At 42.8% G+C, this 21656-nt stretch overlaps 1 protein-coding gene and 1 long non-coding RNA gene across 3 annotated transcripts in view; one reads left to right on the forward strand and one right to left on the reverse strand.

Annotated features, from left to right (window-relative positions):
* flnba (filamin B a) overlaps window positions 1-21656 on the forward strand; it is a 61640-nt gene that overhangs the window by 25838 nt on the left and 14146 nt on the right. For both annotated transcript variants that reach the window (XM_027278826.1, XM_027278827.1), the window contains exons 2-25: window positions 712-821; window positions 1244-1379; window positions 1931-2028; window positions 4146-4293; window positions 5626-5744; window positions 5854-5928; window positions 6015-6177; window positions 7235-7435; window positions 7522-7659; window positions 9070-9196; window positions 11213-11349; window positions 12103-12296; window positions 12446-12559; window positions 12711-12854; window positions 17549-17672; window positions 19219-19379; window positions 19473-19563; window positions 19666-19820; window positions 20081-20198; window positions 20311-20390; window positions 20514-20693; window positions 20778-21092; window positions 21240-21357; window positions 21439-21639. In XM_027278826.1, the coding sequence (XP_027134627.1) occupies window positions 712-821; window positions 1244-1379; window positions 1931-2028; window positions 4146-4293; window positions 5626-5744; window positions 5854-5928; window positions 6015-6177; window positions 7235-7435; window positions 7522-7659; window positions 9070-9196; window positions 11213-11349; window positions 12103-12296; window positions 12446-12559; window positions 12711-12854; window positions 17549-17672; window positions 19219-19379; window positions 19473-19563; window positions 19666-19820; window positions 20081-20198; window positions 20311-20390; window positions 20514-20693; window positions 20778-21092; window positions 21240-21357; window positions 21439-21639 (3447 nt within the window). The remainder of the gene's footprint in view (window positions 1-711; window positions 822-1243; window positions 1380-1930; window positions 2029-4145; window positions 4294-5625; window positions 5745-5853; window positions 5929-6014; window positions 6178-7234; window positions 7436-7521; window positions 7660-9069; window positions 9197-11212; window positions 11350-12102; window positions 12297-12445; window positions 12560-12710; window positions 12855-17548; window positions 17673-19218; window positions 19380-19472; window positions 19564-19665; window positions 19821-20080; window positions 20199-20310; window positions 20391-20513; window positions 20694-20777; window positions 21093-21239; window positions 21358-21438; window positions 21640-21656) is intronic.
* LOC113745796 (uncharacterized) lies at window positions 14610-15921 on the reverse strand. Its single transcript, XR_003462412.1, has 2 exons — window positions 15673-15921; window positions 14610-15635 (listed from the first exon to the last, which is right to left on the reverse strand). It is a non-coding gene; the product is annotated as an uncharacterized LOC113745796 (long non-coding RNA).

A 21656-nucleotide genomic window follows, 5' to 3' on the forward strand; every position in this document is an offset into this window, starting at 1 on the left:
TTATTACAGGAGACGGAGAGAGTAAAAATGACTGGAATGTTTTGTCTCTGAACTCGATGTCCTGCAGCCAAAGATTAGCTAATATTGCCGTGTGTGTGTGTGTGTGTGTGTTGGTGTGAGGTACCAGCTGGTACAGTGAGATCTGATTAATGAGAAACATTACCCAGCAGCACTCTGTTCTTCTCGCCAACAAAAAAAAAAAAAACAGTAAGTTGGGGGCAGGTTTGTGCTCCACAGGCAGGTCGAGCTCATTGTTGCACAATTTTTCGTCCCTGTCTAAAATCTAATCCATGAGATCGGAGGTCAGACACGTTGGTGTAAAAATGGAGGTAAATCTCTGTGACTGAAGTTATCTCAGCTTGAGTCATGTAGACTTGATTTAATGAAGTTAAGCACACAGCCGAACCTGTTTTTTTTACCTTCCTGGTGGCAGTTTTATTGTGATTTCAACATGGTTTGAATGTTAATCAAGTGAGACTTTATGCACTACTCATAATAATCATGCTTGGTATAAATATCCTGTCACAGATTGCTGGAAAGCGGCTCTCACCTCCTGGTTTGGGAGCTCTGTCATTGTTCTCCGGCTGCTTTGTAGTAGAAGTTTGTGTTGTTGTTGTTGTTGTTGTTGTTGTTGTTGTTGTTGTAATGTGTGAGAGGATGCCAGAGCAGGATGTGAGTCTGACCCCAGGTTTGTCTGTTTCTCTTTGTCAGACTCTAAAGCCATTGTGGATGGGAACCTAAAGCTGATCCTGGGTCTGGTCTGGACTCTTATCTTGCACTATTCCATCTCCATGCCAGTCTGGGAGGGCGAGGATGAAGAGGTAACATCCAGTGTGTTAATCTCATGACAGAAATCTGAATCAAAGGTCCAGTGTGTCAGATTTGGAGGGATCTATTTACAGAATATGGCAGAAATTAAATATGATATTCATAACTATGTGTTCATTAATATATAATAACCTGAAAATAAGGGTCACTATATTTCTGTTACCTTAGAATGAGACTTTTGTCCACCATGTTTCTACAGTAATTAGAAACTTGCTTTAGTTGGTGACTGAAGTTCTTCCACTCGTTTCTTAGCCACCATAGTTTCTGGAGGGCGATGCATTCAGCATCTGCACCTCAAACCGGTCCTTTAAGTGATTAAAATAAGATTTTAAAACAAACAGCACAGTGAAAAGTTGTTCCACAACGGTTACAAAGCTGACTGACGACTGCTTTCTTTTCTTTTTTCTTTGTTCAGGCGGAGTCAAAGACACCTAAGCAGCGTCTGCTGGGCTGGATTCAACACAAAGTTCCCGATATGCCAATCAACAACTTCAGCCAGGACTGGAGGAACGGCAAGGCGCTGGGAGCGCTGGTCGACAGCTGCGCACCGGGTACGCTTAATAATGTCACGTGCAATAAAACTGAATTTATCTGGAAATATTTTAGAAGAAGAACCACCGAGAGTTAGTGAACTTTAAACAGGAACTTTCTAAAGATACCAAAAACCTTTTTGAGGAACTATTGTTTCACTGAAAGAATCGATTTAAAATTTAGTTCCAGATGTAAAAACAAAAACAAAACTCGGCTCAGAGCTGAATATCGTGTGATCAGTCGAACTGACACCACGGAAACTACAACCCGTGCACAGCTTCATTCAATCAACAAGAAGTTCTCATGTTGTCGGTGTTGAAAACAAAGTTACTCAATCACACAATATCTACATAAACCTAAAGTATTTCTACACCATGTTTAAATAAAACAATAAGTAAAGACATCAAATAAAATCTGACACGATGATCAAAGTTTGTAGAGTAACTAGTTTGAACAACACAAAGTGAGTTTGTGTGTCGCGTCTTTCGTGTTCATAAGTGAAACCGGAGCTGTCGTGCGTCTGGAAGTTGTTGTCGTTGGCGGCGTTGTCACATGTGTGTTTTGTTTGCAGGCCTGTGTCCAGACTGGGAGACCTGGGATCCAGTGAAACCAGTGGAGAACGCCACTGAGGCCATGAAGCTGGCTGACGACTGGCTGGGCGTCCCGCAGGTTAGATTCCCCTCCCCTCCCTCCACACAGCGCTCTCCGCTTCTTCTTCCACATTGACCTTTTAACCTTTCACCTGTCTGTAATGTTTGTCATTATTTAAATAAACATCTGTCAAATTTGACAGGAAAAACATGCAGCTACTTCACAATAAAAGCCTGAGGTGTCTTTGGGAGCTTTTATTGTGAAGCTGGACTGCTATCAGTGCTCAAAAAAAAAAAAGATTCACCTGGGTGTGGCGGCATTTAAAAGTTTGCTTTGCATCTTATTTCACCTGCAAATATCCAACAACAAGAACACAACATGTCCTGTCCTGTGTTTCCAGACTGCGCTCTGCTGTGAGGTTAAAGGTCAGCAGCAGTATCTCACACAGACGCTGTTTGGTTTCCTGAACGTTCACAGCAGAGGAAACTCTCTGAACCTTTTTTTTTTTTTAACACTTTTGTTTAAAGCCCAGAGGATGCAACCTGCAGATTTAAATACTCTAATGACTTCTGTAACAAATGACCGGAAAATCATTAGCAAAGAATTCACTTCTGAAAGGCGTTTCTTAGAATAATTAGTCTGTTCACAAACGATTTATCTGCAGATGTTAAATCTCATTTTTCTGTCCTGTGAGTTAAATATCAGTCACGGCTGCATGACGTTATGCTCTGCTTCCTGTCAGTCAGCTGACACCCACAGGAAGTCTCCTCCAGTAAAAACATACGAAGCTCGCCGTCACGCCCATGACGTTATTGTTGGTTAATTCCAGTCGATGTTTCACGCTGTAAGGGTTTATGTTTTTAAGCCTGTGAAGCTGAGTGACACGCAGCAAAAAGGAAAAAAGAGCAGTGACTGTTAGTGACACCGGAGTGAAACGGAGTTCAGCGTCCTGGACTGAACCGAGTTCATTCACAGCCACGTTTCTTCCTAATGTCAGACCTCCGGTTAATGGAGGTGATTCACAGCTACTGAAAACTCCTTTTATGCTCAACTGCGTTTGTAAAAGAAATCACTGAGGACTTTCTATATACCCATTTACTTTTTTACACATTTCACCCTTTTTATGTAAAAAAATAAAATGTCTGTACGGCCCAAACTATGTGGAGACTGTGACAGTGAAGCACAGAGTGATATTTTAGACAATAGTGTTCTTCCATGGTTGAGTCAACACTTTGTCTTTTGACCCTTTTCCTGTTTCCAACATTGACACAAAGCCAGGTCCATAAAGAAGTGGATTTTTTTCCTAGTTTGGTGTGGAGCCCTGACCTCAACCTCATTTAAACACCTCTGGGATTCACTGGAGCACCGACTTTCGAGCCAGATCTTATCACTGAACATCAGTGTTGGATCTTGCTAATGCTCTTGTGGCCGAAAACCAGAAGAGCGAAGGCTGCAGCTGATTAATGTCCAATACCAATACAAGACACGTTGGAACACGTCATTGATTTATGACATTGCCCCCGATTACCTAATCCAACCGTGGAGGGATTGATATCATGGTGGACAAATCTCTGCTATCTCGCCCTGTTCGTCATCATATCAACCACCCGGGTCTTCAGGAAAGGCCACGTTCACACCAATCTCTAAATCCGTCAGCTATTAACTGATGAGTTAGCCTCTGGGGGCAACAGCCGGTTATTCAGAGCTTTCTGGTGCAGACATCGAGGCCAAGATCTTCTCTGAAGTCTGTTGAAAGACGAGACATTTCCTCTAATCTCTATGAACAGGTCTCTGCAGATGACTTTAAAAAAGCTAAATTGTTGATAGCCGATGAGTTCAGAGATTTACAAAAGACTGAAGCAACGAAAGCCTGATCAAACATGATTGGACGTGTTTACTCGGACTACAAAGGGAAAGCAGAACACTTCTGGTGCCTGAATCTTAGAGATTCTGCGTTCATAAGCAGATATCTGGTCCAGGGGCGCCCTGTTAGAGCGAGCACTCCCATGTGCTCAGTCCTTGACGTGGTGGGATTCCAACCTGTGGCCCTTTTGTTGCATGTCATTCCCCCTTTCTCTCTCCACAACTTCCTATTACACTTTGACTGCCACTATCAAAATAAAGGTTCAAAAAATAATCTTTAAAAAAGGTATTAATCAAGACTTATTTATGACAAAGCTGAACTGTGTGTGCAGGTGATCGCTCCAGAGGAGATCATTGATCCCAGCGTGGACGAACAGTCGGTGATGACTTACCTGTCTCAGTTCCCCAAAGCCAAACTGAAGCCAGGAGCTCCACTCAAACCCAAACTCAACCCCAAGAAGGCCCGTGCATACGGACCAGGTATACACACACACACACACACTGAGAAACAAAGTATCGTGATCAGACACTTTTCACCATCCTGTTGCTCATGTGTGATTATATTTAGTCACATACATGTTCACACACGTGTGAGTTCTTAAGCCATCTGGTTGTTGATTTTGTGACCTGTTCCTCTGTGTGTGTGTGGGCTAATGGGAACACTGGAAATACTGGTCTGTCTGACAATGTGAGGAAGTGAGCAGCTGTTAGTCTGAACAAAGGGGCTCACTAATATCTGATCTCACACACACACACACACACACACACACATAGGTCGGTAACTGACTTTAACCCTGAGGAGGAAATACCTGGAAATGGCTACAGAGGCAGCAGGACGGACACACACACACACACACACACACACACACACAGTTCAGCAGCAGCAGCGCTGGGTCAAAACACACATCCGCTCTCTCTGATTGATTTCAGTGATATCCTGACGTCCAGCAGGGAGAAAAGTTACTTAGCTCAGCTCCAACGCCAACGAAATGTGACATCAAGACACATGTGATGATGTGAAAGTTCAAATATGTAGCGTAAGCACACATTCCTGTTAGGACAGCAAAGATCACGGAGGGTCCGCCCTACATATAACACATCTGTCCAGTAGGTCAGATGGAGCACATTACATATTTATTAAAGGTCCAAAAGTCCCGTCTTGGCTTCATTACTCACTTTGATACTCCTCCTTTAAACATTCTTCACTGTAAAGTGTAGAAATGTTGTCAACAGCTGTAAAGAGAAGAAAACTTACACGCTGCACTGTTGGTGATTAAAAACTAAATTAAATATTGGTTAAAATATAAAAAGAACAAGAAGACAGAGGTTGAATTAACTGTGACGCTTTATCGTTGTTGATGTTTTCAGGGCTGCAACTAACTATTTTAAGGATCAGTTCATCTGCAGGTTCTTATTTTGATTAGTCGATTAGTTGTTTCATCTATAAAGTGTGATGTAAATACTGAAATATGTCCAGAGCTCATGGAGGCGTCTTAAAGTTTCTAATTTTTAGGTTCAAATCTCGAAAATATTCAGTGAGCTATGTTTGAGCTCTAACAAATATTAGCTGTATTTGCTTGAAAAACATGAGATAAATATTTGCAGTGTGTTCTGTTGATCAGCTGATTAACAAACAAACAAAACGTTTGTCCTCTAGATGATCAAAAACACGCAGAACATAAACATACTGAGGCGTACTGTACATACGAACAATACATAAAATGTTATTTACATTTGGTTGATTCAATCATATATGAGATTATTGATAACGTTAAAGTTTTTTTATGGACTGTATCTGTTGATCTTCTGTAGGTATCGAACCGACGGGGAACAGGGTGAAGCGTCCCGCTGTGTTCACAGTGGACGCGTTCAGCGCCGGTCAGGGTCAGGTCACCGTCTACCTGGATCATCCGGACGGCACCAGAGAGGAGGTACGCACCCGATCCTGATTGTTCTGAGACCCGCTGTGATCTTATATCGTTGTCACATTTGATGAACCACGTCGTCGTTAACGTGTGTGTGTGTCTGTGTGTGGATCAGCTGAAGGCAGAGCCTAACGAGGGCAAGAAGACGTTCAGCGTCACCTACATTCCTCAAGTGATCGGAGCTCACAAGGTGAGCGTCGTTTATTTCCTGACGACATTTAACAATCGATAAAATTATTAAAAAGTCTCAGGATGGTTGTTGCTTCTGTTTCCTAGGTGACCGTGTTGTTTGCAGGCCAGCAGATTCCCAAAAGTCCATTCGAGGTGAGCGTGGACAAGGCGCTAGGCGACGCCACCAAGGTCACGGTCAAAGGCCCGGGAATCGAACCTGTGGGCAACATCGCCAACAAACCCACCTACTTTGACATCTTCACTGCAGGTCAGACACAAAAACACACATCTCTGTCTCACTCAGCCCTCAGACAGTGAGTGATGTCATCATCACAGACCACATCTTTCTAGGGAAGACGCAGATTTCACAAACACACAGCTGTCGTCTGTGACTCGCCTTAAAAACACCCACGGGAATTGTTTTCTGTGGAAGCGCACACACACCCCGGAGGCATGTTGACGTGCGTCAGTGAGTTAGTCAGTGATCAGTCAGTATCGCTTACGGCTTTAAGTTTCCGGTTTGAGGTTTGTTTGTCTGTCATGTGCATTCTTACACGGGGTTAATGACGCTGTGTTGGACGAGAGCACAATAATTAACAGCGCTACACATGAAGGATGGGAGCTAAAGAAGTCAAACTTATAAAATATTTAGGTAAAATACTGTACAAGAATAGAATATGAAAAATACTGGCGGTCCATGTAGCCATGCTTCTGTACCGTCTGCCTGACAGTAACCAGGAGAACGGTCTGCGAGCTTCAAGATGCTTTGTGCCCACATGGACGGAGGTCTGTCGCCACTGATGCCCTGTACTGTTGCTGATTTGCGGCTCCGGTACCAGACTGTGACACGGCCCGACATTAAGCTCTCGATGGTGACGTTTGTGAGAACAAACCTGAACGAACGATCCATCCAACATCTGCTAATACAGTGACCAACAAGCACTATAAAATGTTTGTGTACTGATTCATTGGGTCCTTGAATGCATCATTCCTAAGTATTTCAACTGACGTGACAAAGAGACTGTGACTGTAACTCGAGGGTTAGGGTTAGTGCTGCGTCTCTGCAGCTGTTGGCAGCTTTTTAGCCTCTTGCGGCTCAAAGTTTTGGTTCTCCAGCTGTCTATACGCTGTATATGAGTTTTCAGGGTCTCACCAACTTCGCCACATAAACCATGAAATTCAAAGAATGCAACTGTAGCTGGAGTCAAACTATTTTTTTAAAGGAAGAGTTAACAGTCAGCGACTCTGTAATCGGTGACCATTTCTCAACATGACCCTGATGCTTTATAAGCTGTGACCGAAGCTGTTAAACGTCTTCTCTGCAGGAGCCGGTACAGGAGATGTGACCGCCATGATCAGAGATCCTCAGGGCCGCCAGAACAGCGTGGAGGTGATGATGGAGGATAAAGGCGACAGCGTGTATCGCTGCACCTACCGGCCCACACAGGCCGGCCCGCACATGGTTACTGTCACCTTCGGAGGGGTGGGGATCCCTAAGAGCCCCTTCAGTGTGGACGTGGGGCCTGGTGAGTTGTTTCAGCTTCACAATTATTCAAAGAAATATCATCCCTTGAACGCACCACAATACAAGTTTTCTCTCTGGTTTGACTAGCCTGCATGCCCGGGGCGTGCAGAGCGACGGGTCGTGGTCTCCAGCCCGTAGGACTGAGGGTGAAACAGGTCGGAGACTTCAAGGTGGACACCAAAAACGCCGGCAGCGGAGACCTGAAGGTGCTCGTCAAAGGACCCAGTGAGTACAGTTCACACTGTGGAGGCTTTAAAGACGAGCGTGAACTTCTCAGTTCTGTTCCAGAAGTTAGAAAAAGACTCCACGTCTTGTTTATATGCCAGTCGTCACAGAAGGTGGCTCAGACTTTAGGACTTCTCTGTTACCTCATTAACACCTGGTATTAACTCGCAATCTGGAGACGTTTTCCAGATAATGACGTCTGATCATCAGGCTGTTCTGTTTACACTTCGTATTAATCAGAACCAGCTGGCAGCCAAAGACATCTGTAGGCTTCTGTTTGGTAATCTTACTAATTGGGCGAATGTTACTTAAACTGTGCGCTCGTTTCTATGGAGTCAAATTCATCCCTGAACTCAGACTGATGAAGTCAGGGAGGTAGAAGCAATTACACCATAAATAAATAGTTTACTATAATTTTCTTGTCACCCACAGTTGTTGGCAATAAAAGCTTATTTACCAATTAATAGATTGGCTATCTTGAGTGAGGTTACAGGGAGAAGAGATAAAGAAGGTGGAGGACTTTAAGTATTTAGGGTCAACAGTCCAGAGCAATGGAGAGTGTGGAAAAGAGGTGAAGAAGCGTGTGCGGGCAGGTTGGAACGGGTGGAGAAAAGTGTCAGGTGTGATGTGTGATAGAAGAGTTTCAGCTAAAATAAAAAGGAAAGGTGTACAAAACTGAGGAAAAGACAGGAGGCAGAGCTGGAGGTAGCAGAGATGAAGATGCTGAGGTTCTTCTTTGGGAGTGACCAAGATGGATAGGATCAGGAATGAGTACATCACAGGGGACAGCACTTGTTAGAGGTTTTGGAGATAAAGTCAGAGAGGACAGACTGAGATGGTTCGGACATGTCCAGAGGAGAGATAGTGAATATATTGGTAGAAGGATGCTGAGTTTTGAACTGCCAGACAGGAGGAGGCCTAGAGGAAGAGCAAAGAGGAGGTTTATGGATGCAGTGAAAGAGGACATGAAGGTAGTTGGTGTGAGAGAAGAGGACGCAGAAGACAGGGTTAGATGGAGGCAGCTGGTTCGCTGTGGCGACCCCTGAAGGGAAAAGCCGAAAGGAGAAGAAGAAGATTAGTTATCTTCTATTTTATTTTTATGGCCATCATGCGTGACAAGGAAACGATATTAAATTATTTAATAACCGTATTATTACTTAACTCCAGTATTTTGTGTTTGTTTTCTTTTATTGTTTTTTTGCATTATGTCTCATGTGAGCTTTGAGTCACAGTTGCAGGTTTAATGTTATCGTGTCCACAAAATCCAGAACAAAAACATGTTTTTGTACCAGGATATCGGTGCCAGTGAAGAAGCTTTCATGGGATGATGGCAGATTTTCCAAAAACGTACTGATTACTCTGTTTAATGTGTGTGTGTGTGTGTGTGTGTGTGTGTTTGTGTGTGTTCAGAGGGAGTCGAGGAGCCCGTGAAGCAGATCTCCGGCCAGGACGGCGTGTTCTTCTACGAGTATTATCCCAACAGTCCTGGCAAATACACAGTCTCCATCACCTGGGGAGGTCAGAACATCCCGAAGAGGTGAGCTGTGCACTCTGTTGTGAGTGTGAGTGTGAGTGTGTGTGTGTGTGTGTGTGTGTGTGTGTGTGTGCGTGCGTTTCAAAGAATTACCTCAGCACATTACCTCATCTGATCTGAATGGTTGGATCCGCAGGGGAATGAAGACTTTTGGTCTTGGCCTCGAGCTCTCGTTGTCACCTCTCAGTAGAGCAGATTGAGTGTTTTATCCTGTGAGTCTTGCTGTTATATCAATATTATTAGTATTACTATTAATATCGGGGACTTCCACAAATTTCTGAGCCACTGGTCAGATGGGGAGAGGAGCCAACGAAGTGATTCTTGGCAGCAGGGACACACTGAGGAGTAGTCGGTCGGTAGTCATGAGTTGGACATGTTGGAGAAATACCTGTAGATGATTAAATGAAACAAACACAAACCTGGTTCAGTCATAATCCAGAACAGAATCAGCCTCGTGGGTCAAACTGGATCTGGATCCAGAAGTTGGCTCATGAAGACGAACGAACGCTTCCCGTCACTGTTGATGTTTCTCAACTGAAGAGAGAGAGATGGAGAGTAACTTGTGTGTTGCTAAAGTTTCACCTCTCACCTCAGCCTGCATCACTGATGACTGGGTGTGCTTGGCTCAAGTTTGATTTATACATCCCAGTATCATAAATTTAACCTCAACCTGTACGTCCCATACGACACCTCCTATCTTTGGACCCTGGAGGCGTGAGCTTTTGTTTCACCTGTAACCACATCCAACAGTGATGTCACGGCGTCCTCGAGTACACCTCTGCATCACTGCAGCAATGTGCTAAAAGATATTTTAGTTTTCAGCGATTATAAAATGTAGAAAAGCAACAAATCTTTGCATTTAAGAAGCTGGAACTGAGAATATTTGTTGGGGGTTTTTTTGGCCTTTACAAGATCACATCCAACAGTGATGTCACAGCGTCCTTAAGTACACCTCTGCATCACTGCAGCAATTTATTAATTTAAACCACTAGAGGTCAGCAAAGACGAGATTTTCCGGCGGTGTTTAGTTACTCTTTAAAGTCGCGCTCACTGTGTCGGCTCTGGCTGCCGCTGTTTTGGCAAAACGTGGATCATCTGCAGACCTGAGGCGAGCTGAATCTATCTGAAGCTATCTGTAACGGCAACTACCTGTCAATCAAAGCGGACACGTTGTTACTTCTGCATAATTAATATAATATGAAGAGTTCTATAAAAATTTAGACTCAGTTCAGCTATAAAGGTCTCTTGGTTTAGCGCATCTGTATTTATTCAAAGGACGATAAAACATTTTTAAGCGTTGAGCTGAGCTATAGCTGTTTCTCTTTCACGGGTCCAGATGTGCTGACGTTACATGTTCAGACTGTCAGAAACTCACAACACAACAACAGGTAGTTTGGTGACCTCAGCACTTTATAAACAACCAATGATTGGAATCAGGACACAGAGACGAGGATAAACAACAGGCCAGCTGATGTGCTTCAACCTGCCCGATAGGCTGTTAGACGGGAAATGACAAAACAAATCACCTTCAGTGTCCTCCTGCAGCAGTTAAATCAACTTTTTGGTCAAATAAGAACAATTAATTACAAATAATATTGTCGCTACGAGTAGTATCAGTATGAGTTGGAGGAGTATTTTGGAAAAGCAAACAAAGGTAAAAGTGTGTGTGTGTGTGTGTGTGTGTGTGTGTGTGTGTGTGTGTGTGTGTGTGTGTGTGTGTGTGTGACACAGTAAATCCCAACAGACAGTTTTATTTGGCGTCAAGGTAGTTTCCATCGACACACACTTACAGCCAGTAACTGTTGAGGATTGGATTACAGTTCTGTGAGATTGTTGACAGTCTCACGGATGATCTCATACCCCCCTCTATGCACACACATACACACACACACACACACACACACATACATACATATACGGTATATATATTAAGTCACGATACCAGCAGCCTCACAGCGGTGGGTTGTGTGATTTCACTCATTCTGACAGCTCTTCTCTTTTGTTGTGTTTTTTTTTCAGCCCGTTCGAGGTGGTGGTGGGTCGGGAGGCCGGGCCTCAGCAGATCAGGGCCTGGGGTCCGGGCCTGGAAGGAGGCATCGTGGGTAAACCTGCTGCCTTTGTAGTGGAGTCTGTCGGCACTGATGTTGGAGTGCTGGGTGAGTCTCTGATGTTTGAAACCAGGTTTTCGGTTTGACACCATCAGACTTTCAGGTTTAAATATAAATAAAAGAATAATTAGATTATGATTATGGTTCAGGACCTGCCTCCATATTTAATCAGCATTTTATATCTTCTGCTGCTCATCTCATTTTCAGGTTGTATCTGAAGTGATCTGGGATATGCCACTATCAAATTTTCATGTTAGGATTATTGCGTGCGTCTTAATATAATCAACAAACATCGTTATAGATAAATATTCCTAAAATACCTCTAGTGTTAGTGCTAACCATGGATTTTATCAAACTAAAAACACCCTAAAGTTTGGTTGTTTTACTCCTTTATAACTCTATGTTCACCTGCTCAACCTACACAAGTGTCAGTTGCACAGCATCACCCTCTTCTTCCACTCTACTATGAATAACTAATACCAAGAAACGACTTGTTGAAGCAGTGAGTTTCCTCTCTGTCAGTCATGTGAAGTCTTTGCTTATTGCTACAACTTGGCATCCACAAACTAGCTCAGCTCCAGCAGGTCGATGACAGCCTCGACAGGTTCACTGGCCGTGCTGGAGTCCGACCAATACAAAGATGCTAATCAAAGTAAAACAAATAAATCAGTTTGTTTCACTAAACGTTAATTTATTTTTCCACTGCATTCTTTGCCTACAACATTTGAGCTTACTTCAGAATTCAGATTAGATTTTAAACTTTTGTATGACATCATTGGATTCGACCTCCTGTGTCTTCAGGTTTTGCCATTGAGGGACCTTCCCAGGCTAAAATCGAGTGCGAGGACCAGAACGACGGGTCATGTGATGTCCGCTACTGGCCGACGGAGCCCGGAGAATACGCCGTGCACGTGACCTGTGATGAGGAGGACATCGAGCACAGCCCCTTCATGGCACACATCGTCCCTGACAACAACTCAAGTGACGCAAATGAGGTCAGAAAAAAACAGTAGTGCTGTGATTAGCCCAACAAACTTGTGTTCAGCCATATGATGGATTAAAAAAGGGACAGCTGATACAGATTCATTAAAGTACGTCCGGACTGGTCTATCTCTAATAATTCGTACTGGTTTTGTGGTTGTAGGTCCAGGCTTACGGGCCGGGACTTGAGAAGACCGGCTGCCTCGTCAACCAGATCGCTGAGTTCACTGTCAACGCTAAGGATGCTGGGAAAGGACCTCTGAAGATCATGGCTCAGGTAAGAAACCTGCAGCGAGTATTGACGAGAGAAACAACAACCAGTAACCTTTTAAATGCACATATGGGGATGTCAGACACTCCAGAAGCACTTTAAATATCTAAATGTTGTGCCTAATGCTTTATCCACTTATTTAACCGTCTCCTGTCAGGACGCAGAGGGTCTTCCTGTGGAGGTGAAGGTGAGGAGTAAAGGTGACGGTCTGTACGCCTGCTCCTACACGGCGACCTCCCCTCTCAAACACACCTTGGCCATCACCTGGGGAGGAGTCAGCATCCCCAACAGCCCCTACAGGGTAAGCAGCCAATCACAGCACCCTGTTACAACAGGAAGCGATATCCCGGCCAAATCTGAGGATCCAGTCGAGGCAGAAAGCGTTAAGGTTGTCCAGTCAGAACTTTTAGTTAAGACGGAAAGCAATGAAGTCCAATCAGAGCCGAGTTTTAAGGAGGAGCAGTCCAAATGTGAAGATGTGAGCAATGAAAGTAAGAAGCCTCTGATTATCATCAAGTACACGGAGGAGAGGTGCATCTCACAGAGATAAATGGAAATATTTAGGACAGCCAAGCTGTTCTTTCTCCCTCTTTATAGCCTTTAAGGATAGAATAGACTAACCACTCCCTGATTTTAGCTCTATATATATATTAACATGCCAGTATGAACAAATCAATGTTTACCAGGTATCAGCTTTGTTAATCAGATGTGTAATAAATGTTTGAGAGTCCGACCAAGTCGGCATCTGATCCCAAGGATTAAAAAGTTCTCATCTCATGCAGAGGGTGTGTGCTGTGGCGTGAAGCCATCAGCCCGACTGAACACAGGTCGGTTGTTCGGTCGTGCCAAACCGGGTCGACATTACAAACGTTAGTTTGTGATTTGCTGTTAATCTTGTCAAACGTTAACACCATAAAAATGTCTTCCTATCACTAATGTCCACTCTCACCTATCAAACTCTGTATTTTCACTTCATTTTAAATGTAGTAGTTCTCTAAACACATTGACCTCACTGTAACCTCTCTGTCTATGCACTGTAACAAGTCTTCATTTGTCTTCTAAAACCTCACTTTGAAACCTCACTTTTTTTTGACTGAAGAGGATTTAACCACGACATGCACTAACCGGTCTTTTCTGCACTGTAACCACTGTCCATGCACTGTAACTCACATTACCTTTTTTGTATTACTACTTTTGTTTTGGGCCTTGACACTAAAACTTCACTAATCTGAACCTCTCAGTGCTTTTGTAATTCAATCCTCGATCCGATATAGAGACGTGTAATCGCTTAAATATTGATCGAATATGAATCTGTCACTCTGACATACTTAATCTGACACGCCTTACACTTTACAGCCACCGCCTTGCGGAGAGTGCTCTAACTAGACAACAGACAAGTTTAACTTTGGCGTGTACAGATCCGTTAAAAATACACCTGGACCAATCTTTGGGACAATCCTCAGGACGGCTCGACTTTAAACATAGGCAGAGTCCCAATGACGCATCAAGGACAAATAATAATGTAAGAGCTTCTTCATCAGTCTTCATCGTTGTGCCTCGTTGGACAAGCAGTGCTCAGTTTGAGTAAAACACAAGCACATGAGGACATTTATACTACCTAACAACATACATGACACGCAGAAACATGCTTAAAGTGCAGAGAACACATGTAAACATGGCGTTTTCGCTGTTTCAGTGTGTTGTATGTTGAGCTCTCTCTCGACCAGCTTAGCTTCTAATATTATTTTGCATCAGTGTTAATTTTCTCGTTGAAAACGACGGCTAACTAGGCAACTAATACAATTATGTTTGCACTGGTGGGAAGCCAGTGAGGGATCAAATCCTTATTGCTGCACTTGTAACTCCCTATTTTGCGGAGCGGGGCGAGTGGGATTTCTTGGGACAGCATAAAGCTGCGTAGTATTACGCCCTCCTGGTGAAGCTGGTTTTAAAATAGGGACACGTACGTGCAGCGATTTATCTTTAAACTTTGCGTGAAGAAGTCGTGAAGCTCGAGAGGTTCAGATAAATGAAGCTCAGCATGTGATTTTTTTTATTATTATGTTAAGGTGTTCCTGTTGAATGAAAACCTTTTTTATTTCACATTGTGTAACTCACAAGTCAAACTTGAATTTAGTATGCTGATTTTCTCGGGTTCTGAGCTCCTCATTTCTAAAGATCTGATCTGAAAGATATTTAATTTAACTCGAGGACAAACAGTGAGACTGAAAAAGGTTTTCATTTTAAATTCATGCACTAACATCATCTTTGCACTGTAACCAGCTTAAATTTTATGCGTTTTTTAAAATTTTATTTTAATTTGCTTGCTCTGTGGTTATTGCTGTTAGTATTATAACTTTGTTCATCAGCTGTCTTCCCTTCTCTCTGTTGTTATAAGGTGTTTATGGTTTCGCCCGCATGCCTAATGTGTCTCATGAGAAACTTGCAACGAGCCTTAGATATGCGTTTGTGGGCTATTCAGGAATTTACGAAGATGCAGAACAGGCCTCAGGGGTTGGCGAAAACATTCCTCTCCTTGTGTTGAGACGACGGCATTACAAAGTTGACACACAGTACATTTTTATAGACTTTGCTAGATGGAAATTTGGTTGTGCAATCATAAAAAATGATCAGACTGGGTGCCTTGGATCTTTCTTCTGGCTCTGATGCGTCACAAATATTTGTACCGGTCCACAAATCATTTCAACCCGTCCAGGGACGTTTGTACTTGTCTAAAAAGTGTTATTCCACCTTTTAGAGCTGATGTCACCGCAATGATTCAGCAGGCTTGTTGTGAGCTGCAGCAGCAGCCTGCAGGCACTGACTAGCACCGACTACACCTTTCTCCAACTTTAATGTTGATACAAGAGATGGATAAAAAGTAAACAGTCACGCCCAGCTCTCAGCGCCGCTGGGAACACAAGGCAGTGACACCTTTTCATTTCAAACGGGGGAAGGTAAAGAAAGTAGCACGGTCTCTAATATCCACTGCTGTGATGGGAACAACACGTTGTTGTTGTTTGTTTGTATTGAATACAGAATACTTACGTTTGCTGACGTGGCTTGATTTAATCTAAATTCTCTGTTTGATAGCAGGAAAGTTTTTGTAAGAGAGAAACATCGAAGGCGCCCTCCGTGAAGCAGAAAGGACAAAAGTTCATTATTCTTTGCAGACAAACATCGTCACAGACACACCGGGGTTTAATTATAGTGACATTTCAGAACAAAATCAATTAACTCTAGTTAAATTACTACAATTGCTGGATTGACTCACTGAGGTACAGTAAATCCTCACAAGTAGTCCCTACCAAGCAGTAACCTCCATGGTTGTGAAGCAAAGCCAATGCGGAAGTAACAAAAACTGCAATTCCTCAAACATCCACTTGAGGCTGGCTCCAGAAGTGAGTCAGTCTCCATAAGTCCCCATGTTCAAATGTCCAACTTCACAGCAGAAATAAACATGTTTACAGCCTGGTACAAAAAACAGTTTTGGTCTCTGTAGCTAATTTCCCCGTTCATGACAACTGTACTGAGGGTGAATTTATATACAACTCACCTGTTCACATTATATCAAGGCTTAAAGTTATGCAGGATTAATGCTATGTATAATTTACAGATCCTCAATAAGTACATTGAGGATCTGTGTATCTGTGCACAAGATGGATAAAACTTTGGGAAGTCTTTATTTTTTAACTTTTGATCCCAGAAGACAGCTGATGGACAAACGTGTTGTCAAACAAATAAGTGAATCTGTAACCAACATTAATTAATCATCAGCTGTACTAAAAATCCAAAGTCATTTATATTCAATCACCAATCAAGTTAGATTGGTTTCAAAATAAATTCTGACATTTCATTAAAATGTTTTACTGTGTTGTTTGGTTCATTTGCTTTAGAGTTTGATGACTTTAATAAGCTTGTTGTTCATCATTTTTATTTTTTTATTATTGTTATTTGTATCATTATTATTTCTTCATTCATTTGAAGGTCTATTACACATATTTCAAATGTAAGCATAGGGTGATACTTTACAAAACAGGACCAGCCAGAATAATTTTAATTGTATTAAAACATGTAAACGTAGATACAATCTTGAAAGTCTACATGGAACTTTTTCTTGTGACAAATATGAGTGACTATAATGTTCACAACAGAAAACAAAAAGTTGAATTTGACGAACTATCACTACGTGTGCATAAAACCTAACTTTCACAAAACTGTGTTGTGTGAAGTAAATGATAATTGTATATTATTGTCTTTTATCAAAGGTTTTAGTGTTTATGGCTTTTCATTCATGAAACTGATTGAATTAAGCTCCTCCTTAGATAAAATTTTTTAAAGACTTTTAGAAGCTCTGCATGTTGGTTGGTACTTTAAAGTCCCTGTAGTCTTCCTTTAGTTCATTATAAGATGTCCAGTCTTACTGTTATTTCAGGTATAAAAACGTTTAGATTTCAGATGTAATCTGCCTCTAAATATTCATTAACATAATTATTTTTAAGTTTGACCACCAGTTATAGACAATAAGAGAAATCTTTTCACATAAACACCATCAGTGGTTTTTGAAAAATATATCTTAAGTCCTAATGCACATGTTATTTTTCACATTTAGGAACACTGGTGAATTGTACAATGTTTGAATATTACCACTTTCAGGGTTTCCTAGAAACATAATTAGTATTGCATCTTGGGCTCCTGTCCAAATATAGACCCCCTGAACTGATTAGAAAATCACAGATGAGACTCAATGTAACATGCATACATAAATGTATAATAAAGTATTATAGTAAATAAATAAATAATATATAAGGCTGAAAAGTAGATGATCCAGGACGGAGCCCTGTGGCACACCATATTTAATGTTCATTCATTCATAATGATACTAAAACCTGATTTAACTGCTGTGTTTGTTTTAAACATTACAGAATTTAGATTAATCTCCTATTAAACTATTTAAAAAAAAATGAAAATAAGTGATATCATTTCCTGTCTTAGGTGAATGTGGGTAAAGGCAGCCACCCCAACTTGGTGAAGGTGTTCGGTCCTGGCGTGGAAAGAACCGGATTGAAGGCCAATGAGCCCACACATTTCACTGTGGACTGTTCAGGAGCTGGAGATGGTAAGAAGAAAAAACACTCGCACACACACAGTAATAATTAAGACAGGAAATCCCCAAAGACAGTTTTATTTGGTGTGACCACAGTTTCCATCTGTGTCCACACACATAAATCCACACACTTAAGCTTACGACGTCTACACACTCAGACAAACATTTACCTTTATATTGTCTGTGAATGATTCGCTCACACACACACACACACACACACTGGTATGTCCTGGCGATGATGTCAATGCAGAAACATCTTGACAAGGAAATGAATCACTCTGACCTTCCTGAGTTGAGTGCACACAAACGATCATGCTTCATCTACCTGCACAAACAAAGAACAAAATCTTTTTATCCTGCACGTGCCCCCTTTACTTTATTAAAGAACTGCATTTAAACCCAGACACATGTTTTAGCAATGTAAACACCTGGATAATATCATGTATAATGCAGTTGTCCATAATTCATAACCATAGTTGCGTACTAACTCGTCTTAATCTCTTTAGCGGCCATGCAGTGGCTAATGTTTTACTCGAGCCACCAGCAGCATGTTTTATTTATTGGCATACAGTTCTCCCTGTGATTTTATATTCATCACACTCTTTACGACAGAGCTACACTCACTACATTTGTCTGGTATCACTTCGTCAAAGCTCCAAAGCCTAAAGTAACATACAGTATTTAGCAATTTTATTGTTAAAATGTGCAGATGGAGGAGCAGCTTGGGACGTTAATCAGATTTTTTTACTTTTGTGTTACCTGTTCCATTGTTTCGTATCTTAACACAGTTACTCGAGTATTTCTGTTTCTCCTCTGTGACATTTCAAAAGAAAATATTTACACCACTACATTTGCCAACTATAGGTACTGGTAACTTTATGTATACAAGTATATGATGCATTGACCATGCAAGAATAAACCTTCAACCAGCTGCAACATAAAATGCAGCATACACAGCAATGCATCCTTAATAATAATTCATTTATATTGCACTAACAGGAGACATCATGCTGCTATTTTTGATGACAACACTTTGTTGCTAATACTTACTTTATTTCATCAAACCGACTCGACTTAGTATCAAGAATAACAACCTAGAAATAGTTCATCTTCTAGGTCATACAGAGGCATCAGTATTATGTGGAGAATTTTGAGAGCAGTGTAATTTTACCTTGAGGCATTATGTTATCTCCTGGTTGAACGAGCTATAGGTGAACAGGAGTAAAAACATTTTTCTGATGTCTGACATGGTTTCTTGCTTCATTCCTCTCATACTTTGAATTCCTCTGCTGAGTGACATCTCAGTCGTGCTGCAGGGAGCTCAAATAGCGCCACATGGTTAGTTTTATTGTTTACATTCACAGATTGTGACAGATCAGCAATCAGGAGCAAAATATTTCTGACGTGAATTAATAAAATGAACGAACAGCAGAGAACAAAAACACTCTAGCACCCTCTTGTGGATCTGGGCGTCACTTGAAACTCATCAGCTGTTTACACTGAAACCGGCACAGGTGTCATTTTTTCTGAGATGCTTGTTGGTTATGTGTTCGTTCAGGTGATGTCAGTGTGGGCATTAAGTGTGATGCCAATATGGTCGGCGACAAAGAGGCTGACGTGGACTTTGACATCATCCCCAACGCCAACGACACGTTCACTGTCAAATACATGCCTCCTGCAGCGGGAAGACTCACCGTCAAAGTCCTGTTTACAGACAAGGTACAAACACACCCATAGTGTAAATAGTTTGGCAGTTTCTATTCTCTGTATAGATCTGTGAGGTGGTTTGTTCTGTGAATTTTTTCCACACAGGAAGTTCCTCAGAGCCCCTTTCACGTCAAAGTCGATCCTTCCCACGATGCATCGAAGGTCAAAGCAGAGGGTCCTGGACTGGCTCGCACTGGTGAGACGATCACCACTTTCCAAATAACTACTTAAGTCTGACGTGTTTTGATGTATTTCTATCCATGTCTGCGTTTACTCTTACGTGTGTCTACCTGTCCAGGTATAGAGTGCGGTAAGCCGACTCATTTCACGGTGTTGACTAAAGGAGCCGGTAAAGCTCCGCTGGATGTTTCCTTCTCAACCCCCGTCAAAGATTTTGACATCATCGACAACTACGACTACTCCCAGACTGTCAAATACACACCTGCACAACAGGTACGTCAGATTCTCTACTGTCGCAATAATCAGAAACATGTCTTTGCTTTTTGGTCGAGCTTGCAAGTTGTGCTCGTACGAGAACCGCAAACCATGAATGCCGTATGCAGGCAGCATGTCTTCACCCGTCTGAAGAAAAGCAAATCAGCATCGCTCATCTCATGTTACGACATGTTTTTAATAGGATTAAACACTCAACAGTCCTTTTAAAATAAAGTAACTGTTGAAGTGTCTGATCTGCATGTTGCATGTGTCTGCAGGGCGAGGTGACGATTGTGGTAAAGTTTGGAGGAGATCCCATCGCTAAGAGTCCCTTCAAGGTCGGGGTCGCTGCCCCGTTGGATCTGAACAAAGTCACCCTGGACGACCTGGAAGGAAGTAAGAATTCAGATTTAAGGTGTCCAGATAGTTTAGAGAGTCCACCAGAGTATTTAGGATTCATTGAGATCCCCCGAGGAATCATTTCAACTTTATTGTTGATGCGTTTCAGGAGTGGAGGTCGATCAGGAGCAGCAGTTTATGGTGGACACCAAAGGTGCAGGAGGTCAAGGTCACCTGGAAGTGGCAGTGGTGAGTTTTACTCAACATTAACAGTATTTATTTCACTTTGATATGTGATTGTTTCCAAAATGAAAAATATCGAATATCACCTAACTTCACTTACTAAGTTTGTGTGTGTGTGTGTGTTACTAGCTGAGTCCCAGCCAGCGGGCGGTGCCCTGTAAAGTTGAGCCCAGTAAAGCAGGCATTAGTCTGGTCCGCTACACCCCCACAGAGGAGGGGGTTCACGCTGTCAATGTGTCCTATGATGGACACCCCGTCCCTGGGAGTCCCTTCCCTGTGGAGGCCCAGCTGCCTCCAGACCCAAGCAAGGTAACATCAGTGCCTGATCCTTAAGGAGCATTCTGTTATTACTCTTGCACGGCACCATTATCGTCCTTTTGTCTCCTCCTCCAGGTGAAGGCGTTCGGCCCTGGTCTGAAGGGAGGTTTGGTTGGAAACCCGGCCGAGTTCACCATTGACACCAAGGGCGCCGGCACCGGAGGTCTGGGGCTGACTGTGGAGGGGCCGACTGAGGCCAAGATCGAGTGTTCGGACAACGGTGACGGGACATGCTCCGTCTCTTACCTGCCTACCGAGCCCGGAGACTACCTGGTTAACATCCTGTTTGAGGAGGTCCACATCCCGGGCTCACCTTTCAAAGCTGACGTCCAGATGCCTTTTGACCCCTCTAAGGTGGTGGCGTCGGGATCTGGTCTGAAAAGAGGCAAGGTGAGGGTCTGCAGAGGAAGCTGATAAAACCCTTAAATCTCAGAGGAGATCTTTTGAAAAGGGAAAATTACTTCAGGCTCTTCCTAAAATGATCTAATCTTTACGCCTCTATAATCTCAATAATCATCCAGCTTCTTTGGTGTCTAGGTTGGAGAGACCAGTGTGGTCAATGTGGACTGTTCCCGGGCCGGGCCAGGAGAACTCAGCCTGGAGGCTGCGCTAGATTCTCCTCCAACCAGTCCAACTGGTGCTGCACCAGTCTCTGGTAACATTAACCATGTCTCAGCTCACAGATGTTCAGACAGTCTTCAGTTCTGTGATGAAAAAACTAAGCCGTTTATTTCAGGTGTTAAAGCTAAGACGGAGGTGGTGAACAACAAAGACGGGACCTACACGGTGACCTACATACCGTTGACCTCCGGCATGTACACACTGCTGCTGAAGTACGGAGGCAAGGCCGTCCCCGGTTTCCCTGCAAAGGTGATGGTGGATCCTGCCGTGGACACCTCGAAAGTCAAAGTGTTCGGACCCGGAGTGGAGGGACAAGGTGCAGTACGGCCCATC

The sequence above is a fragment of the Larimichthys crocea genome, chromosome VI (assembly GCF_000972845.2).
Source record: "Larimichthys crocea isolate SSNF chromosome VI, L_crocea_2.0, whole genome shotgun sequence".
Classification (NCBI taxonomy): Eukaryota; Metazoa; Chordata; class Actinopteri; family Sciaenidae; genus Larimichthys; species Larimichthys crocea.